At 42.3% G+C, this 14,110-nt stretch overlaps 1 protein-coding gene across 2 annotated transcripts in view; it reads left to right on the forward strand.

Moving 5' to 3' along the window:
* TEX2 (testis expressed 2) overlaps window positions 1–14,110 on the forward strand; it is a 119,643-nt gene that overhangs the window by 41,568 nt on the left and 63,965 nt on the right. For both annotated transcript variants that reach the window (XM_084647109.1, XM_084647110.1), the window contains exon 2: window positions 11,666–13,317. In XM_084647109.1, the coding sequence (XP_084503235.1) occupies window positions 11,692–13,317 (1,626 nt within the window). In that variant the 5' untranslated portion in view covers window positions 11,666–11,691. The remainder of the gene's footprint in view (window positions 1–11,665; window positions 13,318–14,110) is intronic.

The following is a 14,110-nucleotide window of genomic DNA, read 5'->3' on the forward strand; positions in this document are numbered from 1 at the left end:
GTACCCAGAAATCACCTACTTCAGGACAGGCCCCACAAGGAAAATAACAGAACACCACTGGCCATCACATACAGCCCCCAGCTAAAACCTCTCCAGCACATTATCAACGATCTACAACCTATCCTGGAAAACGATCCCTCACTCTCCAGACCCTGGGAGGCAGGCCAGTCCTCGCTTACAGACAGCCCCCCAACCTGAAGCAAATACTCACCAGCAACGACACACCACACCATAGAAACACTAACCCAGGAACCAATCCCTTTAGCAAACCTCGTTGCCTGCTCTGTCCCCATATCTACTCTAGCGACACCATCAGAGGACCCAACCACATCAGCCATACCATCAGAGGCTAATTCACCTGCACATCTACTAATGTTATATATGCCAGCAATGCCCCTCTGCCACGTACATTGGCCAAACCGGACCGTCCTTACGTAAAAGAATAAATGGACACAAATCGGACATCAGGAATGGTAACATACAAAAGCCAGTAGGAGAACACTTCAGTCTTCATGGACATTCTATAACAGATTTGAAAGTAGCTATACTTGAACAAAAATATTTCAGAAACAGACTTCAAAGAGAAACAGCAGAATTAAAATTCATTTGCAAATTTAACACTAGTAATTTGGGCTTGAATAGGGACTGGGAGTGGCCGGCTCATTACAAAAGCAGTTTTGCCTTTCCTGGAATTGACACCTCCTCATCTATTGTTGGGAGCGGACTACATCCACCCTGATCGAATTGGTCCTGTCAGCACTGGTTCTCCACTTGTGAGGTAACTCCCTTCTCTTCATGTGTCAGTATATTTATGTCTGCATCTGTAATTTTCACTTCATGCATCTGAAGAAGTGGGGTTTTTACCCATGAAGGCTTATGCTCAAATAAACCTGTTAGTCTTTAAGGAGCCACCGGACTCCTTGTTTCTTTAATACCGTGGTATTCTCCCCTTAGCTTACACACAAGGCTCATCCAGTTGCAAAATATGTGCTCCTACACCTGTAAAAAATCTGTATCTGAGCTTGTGAATAATTGAAGAGAGTTTACACTGTTTAGGGAAACAAGCTATTTGACTGCATATTTTGAAAGTGGAAATAAACAAACTTGGTTATGTGTTTTGATTTCTGGCCTGGAGATAAAGCTATGTTACTTAAATGAAGGACGATTTTTCCTTCCTGTCCGTCCCCGCCTCCAGTAGATTGGTTGGTGGTTTGGGGGGGGAGGGGGGTTGTTTGTTTTTGAGAAGGCAGAGGAATTTGAGGGGGGAGCAGAGAAAAACATTCCACAACAGAGGTGTAAGTCAAAGCAATCTTGCAAATACACTTCTCTAAAGGAGAAGAGGCCTGTGTAAAGTATTCTCGAACATTACCTTCATGGCATGGATTTTCCTCCTCCATCCTCCTACTAAAACAACAAGGGGTCTGGTGGCACCTTAAAGACTAACAGATTTATTTGAGCATAAGCTTTTGTGGGTAAAAACCCCACTTCTTCAGGTGCATGGAGTGAAAATTACAGATGCAGACATAAATATACTGGCACATGAAGAGAAGGGAGTTACCTTACAAGTGGCGATATCCCATTACAGCTATTTAAGTTACTTGCTGCAGTATGCCTCTGACCGAGTCAGTGCATTATAATGTGGATTCTGGCTCCCTGTACTGTAGCTCTATTATCTGACCATGAGGCAGAACTACATTTTTCCTGTCAAACACAGATGAATGTGCTTTCAAGGGTTTGTCTACCCTGTGGACTGTGCACTGATATAACGCCAGCATTGTAGGTATGCTGGTGCAAACCTCTTATACAGCAGCCCATCTACACTAGAAGTGGCTTGCTTACTCCACAATAAACTACAGCAGTGAAATGTTATAGGTTTCTGCATTAGTGCAAAAAAGCCTAAGGTAGACAAATCCCAAATCTTCTTTTAATAAATAAATGGTCAATATAGATATTTAATTTTTAAAAGCACAGAAGTTCTTTTTCAAAGCAGTGTTAGGAGGGGTAAATCTCTTAGCTGATATTGCACCATTATACACTTCAGCCTCAGTTAAACTCTGTATTTCTGTCATGTGACCACAAGAGCCCTTAAAAAGCAAAAGGATCAGTCTTCTTATTTCAACAACAACAACAAAATATAGAAATATAAGGCCCTGTCTTTCTGGCTGTAATTTGTAAGATAACTCAATATGGAGCCTGCCTGAAGCAACTCTGATGATCATATCTATCACCAAGCGGCAGACTTCTGACATTTTAATTGGAGGTAACAAACAGAATCTGAAAATTTTTCCTCTTTTTTTTTTTTTTTTTTCAAGAATTCGGGCTGCTTAAGGTATGAATGTCACTCCAGCTTGAATCATTTTGTTTTTCACATCTGTCTTTGCTCTTAAAATAAATATAAAGGTGAAGGTTAGCCATGGTTATGTGGAGCTCAGGGAACCTTCTTTACCCTTTTTTTAAGGGAAAGAATTGATGGTTTAGACCAGAGTGCAGGGCCAATGCTAGTATTTTATAGAAGGGTAAAGACCAAATAAGGAACATTTACTGAGAGGTATATTGCTTCACATCAATACACTTCAGAAGGTGTATTGCTTCACATCAAATGACTGCTGTTCAGACCGTTGCATAATATTTTTATTGCAGTTCGCTATATAAAAAGATATTTAGTTCAAAGACCTTGTATGTTGGTAGCTTGCTGCTTCTCTTACCAAGGCAAATTATATCTAAGTCTATAGCAAATGAAATCCTTAAGTTCCAAAAATGTGGCCCAGAATGATGAAATTTCTCTCCACTGCAAGATGTGGTATTAAATTATTTATTTTAAAAACTGAAACTGTATATCTCCTTATTGTAACAATAGCCTATTGCTTCAAATATTCGTCAAACCGTGTAAAATGCTGCATGTTCAAGGAGATGGAATGTTAAGGAATATATTAAGTTTCTCAAGGATCTCCCTGTTCCTAAATAGATCAGGTTTCACCAATAGTGTTGTAAGAAGATGCATGAGGTTCTACCAGCCTGTCCTGCAGCAGAAATCTGAGGGAAGGGTCCTCTAGAATCCTGGAGGGGGTGGGTGTGCATGCGTGGGTGCTTTGCTTCCTTCTGCTCTATGATCCGGGATCTTTGTCCCTACTGTGAACCTGATACTTAAAACTGAGAAAAGTAAACTTAAATCATATCTGTATATGGTCCAATAAGTTTAGTTATAACTCCTGTTTCTCTATGGGGTTTGAGTAGCTGATCAAAAACTACTGGTTTTTGGTTTTCATTTTTGGAGGGTCTTGTCCTTCCAATTGGAAGGTAGAATAATGATGATAGAAGCAGTCTTTACGAGGTGTCATTGTAGAACATAATAAGCTCTTCGCTGTTAGAAAAGTGACATAGTTTATGCCACTAGAAATATTTTTTTCTGTCTTTCCCTTTTATGTAGTATGATATTCAGTCAAAATATCCTTGTTTGCTAGCATGGACTATTAAACTTATTGCAAAAGTTAGTTGGTAGCTGTTGGTCTTGTAGGCTAATTTATAGTCTTTGTTTTTGTCCATTGCACTTAAACTTCCACAAAACCTTCTCTCAGATCTTGTTACTCCCTTTTTCTTGGTGTGGCTTTTTCCACCCTCTGGGTCAGTGTTGTTATGTTTTTATGGAGAACTGTTTTTGTTCTTTGCTGTGAGATGTCTAAAACTGTTACGAGTTGTTCACCCCAGTCGTCAATCCATATATTACAAAATCCGTATTCCTGTATGCTACATCTTTGTTTGTTATCCCTTGATGTGAGATTCTTCTGCAGTTGTATGAGCTTTACAGAGGATTCTCTTAATTCTTTGTTCTTTGAGGCTATTCCTTATGTGTATTCCACTGTCGGTAAACATGTGCTCCTTGCAGCCGAGACCAGAGAATTCTTGCAAGCAGTGTGTGTTGGTTTGGTCCACACCTGCACCCTTTTCCTCCCACTGCTCTGCATTGACTGTATAAGGGTCAGTCCAGACTGACTGCCTCTCCTGGTCTTTCTGTCCGCCGCATGGCCTGAGTCGGAATATTCCAGTGTCTGGAGCTACTCCTCTCCCTTCCTGGAAGTGTTTCAAAGTTTTTTATAATTCACAATTTATTGTTAGAGTAATAGCTTTTCCAGTTTAGCTAGCTGTTAGAAAGCCCACCCCAGTGACCCCTCATGGTCTCCCTGCATGGGACTTAAATTATACCCAGGCTATCGGCCTTCAAAACTGGGTCTTGTGTCCCTGCTCCTTTTCAGTCAGTGACAACCACCAATGCTGCCTGTACTGCCTCCGAGAAGCACACATCTCCAAGTGCAGTAATCTACCACTCTTATCCCAGTCAAACAGGCAGGCCTGAGAACTCTGGCTGTGGAAGCACCTTTATGGAATGCACAATGAGGACTCAGACTTGGGACAGAGAACCCTCCGTACATCAGCCAGAGTCACCAAGAAGTGCACCTCCTAGTGCAATATCTCACTCAGGAGTGGGAAAGAGCAGGGCTAAGGACCCTTTGGCTGGGCCTTCTCATGAGACTAGGGGACATTCTCATAAGTATCAAAGCAGATTCTTCCTAGATCTACTAGGAGGAGAGATCCCTCCTGACCATATCCAAGTCAGGTGAGTCTTCATGCCCAGGCCGCAAGGACTTAAGTCTCCTTAAGCCTCATAATCATAAGATGCGTCAGAGCAAGGCTTCTATGGTACCAACTTCTGAATCAACAGTGACACTGACTGCTGTACTGACTCAGACAAAGCACCAGGACCTGGTGGACTGAGAACCATTGGTACCAATGAAAACCAGTTGGTCAGAGATTCATTCATCAATGGTACTCTCATGGCTGTGTAAGGAATGGCTGATTACGAAGGGTCTTCTCTCACTAACTCCAGTTGTACAAGGTGCAATCTTTGAAGGGATTGGTTACTTATACCATCTGGAAGATATCTTCATCCTAGATTCACAGTCTCCTCTGTTATTAGGACTGATTCTCACCAGGGATATTTTAACACCGGCAGGAGTCAGAGACCTGGGAACAAGTCCATCACCCATCCCTACCACTAGCTGAGGCTTTCTATAAATGCCAATGGAGCTGGATCCAACCTTTTAAGCAATGGGAGGGTTGAATGTACCAGTAGCACCATCTTCACCGCTGAGGGAGATCAGCCCAGATAGGGGATAGTCTCCTGGAACCAGCCTCGCCCACACAAGCAGGGGTCCTTTTCCTTGGATTGCCTTGGGGATTGCTGCAACCTACTTTTGACCCCTCATACTGGCCTTACTGGGGCCACGGAACCCATATGCATGTAGTCAACCAGTGTTTTTTGCTAACAGGGAGTCATATTGTGCCTCCTCTTGAAGAGATCAACAAGAACCTCCCCCTGAACCCATGGAGAGGAAGAAGATGAACCAGATCTGCTGGTACTGACAGGTGTATTTGTCTTCCGCACTCAGTGAACCGGTTGCTCCAGTCTCACCATCTCCTCCAGATGATCACCGGGAATTCTAGGAGCTGCTACAGAGAGTAGCAGAAGAGTCCAGATGTTTTTAGAGGAGGTCCAGGACTTGCAACACAAGCTCCTGGATATGTTACAGCCAATGGGATCTAGTTAGGTAGTACTCCTGGTGAACAAAGCCATACTGGAACTGGCTAGTGCTGTATGGCACATATTGGCAACACATGCCCCTATCCCAAGAAGGCAGAAAAGTGGTGCTTCATGTTGAAGGGAGAAGAGTTCTTGTTCACTCATCCTGCCCTGAGCTCCCCGGTTGCCCAGGTGGCCATGGAAAGAACCAGGCAAAACCACCAAAGGGCCACCCTGTAGATGAGACCAAGGTTTATATCTATTAGCCTCCAATGTAGAATTCAGGCTCTCCTGCCTAAGTACAATTTTCTGAATTATTCAGATTCAGAGCTCCCGAACTTTAAGGACAAATTACCCCAGGAAGATGGGTCAATTTCAAGACCTCCTTGGCTATGGCAAGCTAGTGGCCAGAATCTTGATACAAGCTGTGATTGATGCAGCCGATATGACATGATATGACATGTCTCGATATGACATCGAGATCAGTGGCAACTGGCATGTTGATGTGGTGGGAATTGTGGTTTCACTTTTCTGGGTTTCCCAGGGAGGTACAATATACTCTAGAGGACTTGCCCAACCTTTCTAACCAAAATCAGATGTGTCATTGCACTCATTAAAAGATTCCTGGGAAACCCTCCACTCCCTGAGTGTATCAATACACCAGCTCCAAAGAGGAAGTACCAGAACCAGCCTTAAAAATGGAGGCCTTTACTGTAACCCTTCAATCACCAGTACTATTACGAGTTGTCTTGCAAATGGCAGGAGGTACAGAGGTTGATACGCTGCCGCTTCCACTTCAACTACAGCTACCCAACTTCCATCCCCAGGCCCAAAAATACTTCGATGGGACACCTGGGAACTGTGAACCAATGTATTGCCATCTCCACACAATTGTGAGTCCCGCTTTGGTGGATGCCTATCACAATTTCCCCACAACTGGAGGGAGATAACAGGCAAGTGATTGCTGGATACCATCCATTCTGGCTATTTCATTTGAGGTTTTTCTCCCCATCCCCTCTTTTTCAGAGACTACTTCAATGAGGAGATCCTCCTTCAGGAGGTAGCATCTTTCCTCCAACAGGGAGCAATAGAGTGGGTGCTGCCTCAACATTAGGGAAAGGGGCTATATTCAAAATATTTCCTAGTTCCCAAGAAAAAGGGAGGTCCTCAGTCTGTGCTGGCTCAGCATTTTTATTTGCAATCTAAAATTCCCCATGTTTTCCAGGGATATTTTTTTATTGGTCCCATTGTAAAGGGTACATGGTTCATAGCTCTTGACTTGAAAGACATGTGCGTTCATGTGGACATTCACCTTTCCCACAAAAGATTCCATAGGTTTGTGTTGGATGCCAAACACTACCAATACTGGGTACTTCTGTTTGGCCTAGCAACAGCATGCAAGGTCTTCACAAAACTGGCTCAAGCAGGCTCAGAGGTAATTCAGGGATGACTCATCAGGCTTAGATGAAGAGGTAACTCAAAGATTACTCATCATATTTTCCTGTATTTAGATGACTAGCTTCTGAACAGCTGGTCCTGCCTAGAAGTCCTGGCATCAATTATATTGCTACTCCACTTCCTAGCATCCTTGGGATTCTGTGTAAACGAGGAGAAGTCTAACCTGACTCCGAAGCAGACAGTAGAATTTATAGGAGCAGCCCTAGACTGCCAAGGGCTTATCTTCCCACGACAGAGTTCATGCCATGGGCACTCTGATAGACCACGTTACGCACAACACTTGAACATCAGTTTGGATATGCCTTACTTTTTTGGGGCACATAGTGTCATTTACTTATGTGGCTCTCTTATTGCGGATCGGATGCAGATCAAATTTTATATCTGTGCAGGGCTCTATATATCAGAAATACATTATATATAATCAGAATACTTAACAGTGGGGGCTAGAGGGTTCAGATGGCTGTGTGAAATTTCATATTATAAATAAAAGGAGCTTTTCATTCCTAGGGTACTGATGCAGATACAGAATCAGGTCCATAGGATTTGAAGATCATTACTATCTACACCCATTATAGGTAACTTGTGTGAAATTAATTGGTGACCTTAGGGCAGTTCCTAATAACCAGAAACCCATATTGCAGAAATTGCCATCTCCCTTGTTGGCACACATGGCCTCCTACTTTTTCTCTCTAACCCTCAAGAAGTGGTGCCTTCAAGATGGCATGGGAAAGTTTTTGTACTACTAGTATTTAAATTTATTGAGCAGGGGCACAGGCAACTTCAACTTATTGTTCTGGTAATACAGTTACACTTCATGAGCCCCCCCAAAAATCAGATCTACACGGTTTGGCACAATTGATACTGCATAAACAAAAGGTTCAGGACTAGAATGGTAGGAGGGAGTTGGGAGGGAGTGCTTAGGGTTACCATATTTGAACATTCAAAAAAGAGGACACTCCATGGGGGTGAGGTATTTGCTTGTGCCCCCTTGGCCCTGCCCCAACTCCACCCCTTCCCTGCCCCCATTCCAACCCGTTCCCCCTCCTCCCTCCCAGCCTTGCAAAACAGCTGTTTCGCGGCGCAAGTGCTGGGAGCTAGGGGGAAAAAGCGGGCACTCTCTCGAGTGATCAACATTCACTTTCTTTCTCGGATGATCAACTCTTCTTTGGGGAAAAATAATAATGGCAAAATCCCGGACTTTTTTAGATATTTAAAAATTCCTCCTGGACAGTGCTTTAAGAACCAAAAAGCTGGACATGTCCGGGAAAATAGGGATGTATGGTAACCCTAGGAGTGCTGAAGGTCAGGATTGATGTGCATTGGCAGAAGTAAAGTGAGGGACCTGGGACTGTTACAGTGGGGGAGTGTGTGTGGGAAGGAAAGTGGGGAGAGTTGCAGAGAACTGGAATAGTAGGGATACTATAGGTTATGACTGAAATGCATTGACAGAGATGTGGGGGTGTTGTAGGTCAGGATTGCAGTGTGATGGTGGAGCTAGGTAAGAAAACCTGCCCTAGTTCTTACCTGCACTAAGCTTGGCTCAAGTAAAGTGAAAGATTAACAGCACTAACTTCACTGTTAGGATAGAAAGCAGAGCAAACTAAAGATTGGTTAATCAATTTCACATTGTTTGGGTTTCTTGTATGAATCGTCTCAAAAACAATATATCTGTACTTGAGAGTTTGACAGTTGTGCCTTGAAGTATTGATTTCTCCAGCCCCTTTAGAGCCTTTCATTCTTTAGTAACAATCAAATTATGAGCAGGTTTGCAAGCTGTGGTAGATGTCTCTGTATTTTAATTGCAAATACAATGAAACCAAGACCTGTGTTTATTGTTCGCCGATTAATCACTGTGAGGTGTTTGACAGTGTGAACTAATTCTATTTTTCAAACTGAAATATTGTAAGGTTCTTTACACATAAGTAAAAATATGCAAGTTAGGCAATATATACCAGTAACTACTAAGGACACTGGAAAAGTTGTTATTCCAGTGAAGTTGATTTGGATTTTTTGTAAGAACAAAACATTTGCCAGGGTCTTGAATATTCCACACACACCCACCATTGTTTTTTTTTAAAGACTTCTTGTGCATATATCCAGGAGATAAGTACGCTGTGGTCAAGAATGATGACCACCTCCTGATGAGGTTAAAATGGACTTAATTCCATCCTGAGTTCTTCTGGATGGAGGAGCAGCAGTGATGTGATAAGTGTGATTTCTAAAAGCCTTGGTTCAGAACAGACCAGCAAAATAAGCCACTTGGGGAAAATGTTCAACAATAAACCTTCTCTAGCTTCAGTGAAGAAGTAGGCTATTGGCTGGGGAAAACAAGTTTTCTGTCCCTCGGCCCGCGCCGCTTCCTGCAGCTCCCATTGGCTGAGAATGGCAAACTGCGGCCAGTGGGAACTGCGATCGGCCGAACCTGCGGACGTGGCAGGTAAACAAACCGGCCCGGCCCTCCAGGGGCTTTCCCTGTACAAGCGGTGCCCCTAGTTTGGGAACCACTGATCTAAACAGTAAAATATGACTTAGTAATACATGTTTTATTACAAGAGTACATTCTTTGTTAGTGTTCTAACAATGGGCATGAAGTCAAAATCCTATTTGACTCTGGTCTTGCATTCTGAAAACAATATACAGAGTTTCTCAGAAAAGAACTGTTAACTTAGCTGTGTAACAAAGCAAAAAAAAAAAAAAAAGTGGGAGGTAAATCATGGGACACAAGGAATGGGTTTGATCAGTTTTGGTGAAGAACAGAAAAAATTCCCAAAATACTGGGAATAGCACTCCACACCCACTTCTCTCCTAACCTGCATTCTACTGTTTCTGGGGTGGGAGGAACCTTAATATTAATAATTTTCTTGCTATACCAGTTTGCATAATTATCAGTAAAATGCTATTCTGTTACGAAAAGTGAATCTGTAAAACAGACAATATAGGGTTTCACGTTTGTATCTGAGGCCTTGTCTGCATTGCCACTGTACAGCACTGAAACTTTCTTGCTCAGGGCTGTGAAAAAACACTCCCCCTTAGCAATGCAAGTTTCAGGGCTGCAAAGTGGCAGTGCAGACAGTGCACCAACACTGGGAGCCGTGCTCCCAGCACTGGTAGCTACTCCCTTCGTGCAGGTGGGTTTTTTACAGTGTGGGAGAGCTCGCTCCCCCAGCACTGGTGCTGCGACTACACAGCCATGTTAAAGTGCTGCTGCGGCAGTGCTGTAACATTGGTAGCGAAGACATGCCTTTAATTTCCAGAGCAAATTGCTCATGTTACAAGTGAAATAAATAGATAAATAATACAACACATTTTTATATCTTTTTTCCCCCTCCCAACTGCAAATTCACCCTGGTATCTAAAACCTCAGCTGGGTTTTCCATTCTTTTACATTATCACCTGTAATTGCTTCTTCAGACCAAATTTAGCTCCTTATCGGCAGTAGGATTGCACTGCTGTAGCTGCATGGCAAAACTTGGCCTTGCATTTGGAACTTGGTTAACAGTTCTGTGGATGATGTGTAAACCAGAACAGAATCCACCTCCCTCTCCCATAGCCTTTCTGAGTATAACAGCACTTTAAATATCAGCAAAGACTTCTGATTGATTCCACTTGTCAGTTTGATTACAGCATGTTCACAGTGCCTGAAAATAGCTTAGTTACTAAAGTGACAAACGTATTGTCTTGACAATGAAAATAAAGTACTGCCTCATGGGAAATTGCAGAGGTAATATTTTGCCTGACCATTTTGGATGGTGGTCACCAGTGCCTTGGATTCATTTCTTTTTAAAAGTGTGTGTGTTCTAGTTCCCTTTTTTTGCCGTTCTTTTTTTGGTCGGAAAGATGCCTGAATTATCATATGCATGTCATTAGTGGATGTGGTGTGATTAATATACAAAGTGGTGTTGCTAGCAAGTTTGGCTCAGTGGGACTTTATTTTTTAAGTGACCTTGGTGCATAGAACTAGATGTGGAGATCAGTATCTTTGAAACAGATTTGTGATCATTTCTCTCTGAGCTAGTAGAAGTATGTCATAGTGGTGACACATTTAGGCTTCAGAGAATGGAGTCGGTCTGCCTATACTGCAGCACCATCTTCGTTGTATAAGCTAAGGGCTGCTTCTTGTTGAGAGATGTGGAAAGGAGAATTTGTTAGCTCCTAGCATTCAGTGGGGATGGAACTTAAGAAGATTTTTTTTTTTAAACCTCTCCATTCCCCTGTTTCTCCTACACACGCACACCCTCCTTTGCCTTCATTCTCCTCCACCTGCTTTGCTCCCTGTCATTTTCTCTGTGACTGAGTCCCCCTTTTAATCTTTGCATCTGATATGAAAAGCATTGTTATGTGCACTTGGAGAAACTACTTTTTCCTCAAGTTTGTACGTATTTTATGTAAAACATATGTGTGACTTTTTTGAAAATAAATTCTTGGTTACTGTAGAATTTGTTTATTTGTTTCACTTGATAAAGTGCAATTAAATCCAGGGGAATGAAAAGTGCCAGTATGGATATCTGCTGCTCTTAAGTTGCAGACATGCCATATGTAAATAGTTTTTTCTGTGTTTCTCTTAATAGTTGGAAATAAGAGTGGGGTTTGAGGAGAAATCGCCTTTAATTTAGTTCAATATTCTCTCCACAGACCCTGACACATCTCTGGGACCTGCAATGACAAGTCTGAACAGTAGCCATGCAGAGAAAACTGATGAAATGTCTTCAAAGCAGTCTGCCCCAAAAGTGCAGGTTCAGCGATCTGTTTCCCGAGATGTCATCACCATTCACTTCTCGGCATTTGGGAAGGAGGAAGAGGAGGAGGAAGAGGAGTTTAAGGAGTCTCCCAGTGATGAACTGGAAGACCAAAGCATTGTAACAGCACTTGAAGCCAAGGAAGACCTCTGCTTTGAACATGGTGGCCATGATTTTTGTGGTCCAGCTACCTCACATAGCATGGTTGACTCTGCATCCCTCCTACCTTCGTCACCTGTGATTTTGCCAACCGTAAACACTGTAAAGCCATTAGATTCTTCTTCAGCATCGCAAGTATTCGGTGCAGTGCCATTAGTTCCATCGCCCTCATCTGATTCGTATCATGTAGCTAGCTCATCAGGTGTGTTGTCTCCTTTGGAACAGAAAGCCAGCTCGTCATCCTCCCCATTGTCCTCTCCATCCAAGCCAACTGTCTTGTGTAGTGCTTCATCCACTGTTTCTAGTTCAAAGCCTTTTATGAGTTTAGTTAAGTCCCTTTCAACAGATGTAGAACCAAAAGAGCCCACCCCGCCCACAAGACATAGACACTTAATGAAAACTTTAGTGAAGTCTCTGTCCACAGACACATCTAAACAAGAATCTGAAGCTGTATCCTACAAACCTGACTCTAAACTGAACTTACACCTGTTCAAACAATTCACTCAGCCTCGAGTTACAGGTGGCGATTCCAAAACTGCTCCCTCCTCCCCATTAACGTCTCCTTCAGATACTCGTTCTTTTTTTAAAGTACCTGAAATGGAGGCTAAAATTGAAGACACTAAAAGACGCCTTTCAGAAGTCATCTATGAGCCTTTTCAACTCCTCAGCAAAATAATGGGCGACGAAAGTAGTAGCCACAGGCCCAAAGCCTTATCTTCAAGTGCTTCAGAACTCTCAAATCTTTCAAATTTAAATGGCCATTTGGAAACCAATAACAACTATAGCATTAAGGAAGAAGAATGTGATTCTGAAGGGGACTACTACGGAAGCGATTCTACTCTAAATAAAAGTAACCAGTACAAAACTGCTGAGGAACATGTGAAAGACACTGAGACTAATAACTCTCAGTCTGTAAGCACAAAGGACCTAAATTTGAAGACTTCGCTGGTACTGGAAAAATGTTCTTTGTCTGCACTGGCAAGCAAAGAGGATGAAGAGTTTTGTGAACTGTATTCTGAAGACTTTTTTTTAATAGAGGATGAAAGCAAAGTGGAAAAACCCACAGAACCTTTGCTCCAGGCAGAAATAACTGAGGAATATGGTATCGCACTCAGTAGCGAAGATGAAGTTGATTTATGTGTGCAGCAGCCTAAAATACCCGTTAAGACTTTGTACTTCTTTACAATGTTAGTCTATGCTTATCTTATACTCCCTCTCCCTAGCTACTTCTGTGGACTCTTCCTGGGAGTTGCCCTTGGATTTATGATTGCTATCTGTGTGATTTGGCTTCTTACACCAAGTGCTTGTGAATATCACAAACTACATAAAAATCTTAGCAAGCAGTGGAATACAGCATCTCTGGACATCAAGGAACCGGAAATATTGAAGGTGAGATTTCTTACTGGACATACCTTACTCTGGCTAGAAAAACTAACTTAGTTAGCTCATTTGTACCTTAGAATCATATCTATCAGTGAGTGCAACTGAAGTACCCCTTTGGGAGCATGTGGTTTTGGCAATATTAGAAATGATTTAGTAGGCAAGAGTATTCTACTTCAGCTGCCTTAGTGAATTACTTATGCAAGACGAGAGAGCTAACGTTGCATTCAGCTACAGAGAGAAATAGAATAATCACCTCAAAAGGAAAAGGGCAGATATGTTTTGAACTTGTCTTTCAGAATTGCTGAATGGACTTAGTGGCAAAGATTTCTTTTTTAAACATGTTGTGTGTGAAATCCAGTGTGTCTCAGACAGTGTGCTTTGTTTCTTGCGGAATTTGCTGTCCACATTGCAATTCATCTCATGTAGTCAGTCCAGAAAGTTCCAAGAGCACTGTTTTTTTGTTTGCTTGTTTTTTAGTGAAGCTTCCACATTTCCAACATAGAAATAGAGAGAAAACAAACTTACCTCAAATGTCAGATAATTAGGGTGGGAGGAGGAAATGGTAAGTGGAAAATGTCAAGGGGGACAATTTTGGTTGGGGTATGTGTCTCTATTTGAATACTGTGTAAATATCTTGTAATTTATGTATTTTAGTTTGATAATTGCAACCCATCAAATGAGCTAAGACCTGGATTTAAAAAGTTCTAGCACTGCGGCTTTTCTCCTTGTTCAGAGCCCATGTACTCTCTTGCCTTGTTTAATTTACAACTGTACTTTGTCCAGCTGTGACCCTTCTGAT

This window comes from Lepidochelys olivacea (assembly GCF_965140295.1).
Source record: "Lepidochelys olivacea isolate rLepOli2 genome assembly, chromosome: 14".
NCBI lineage: Eukaryota > Metazoa > Chordata > Testudines > Cheloniidae > Lepidochelys > Lepidochelys olivacea.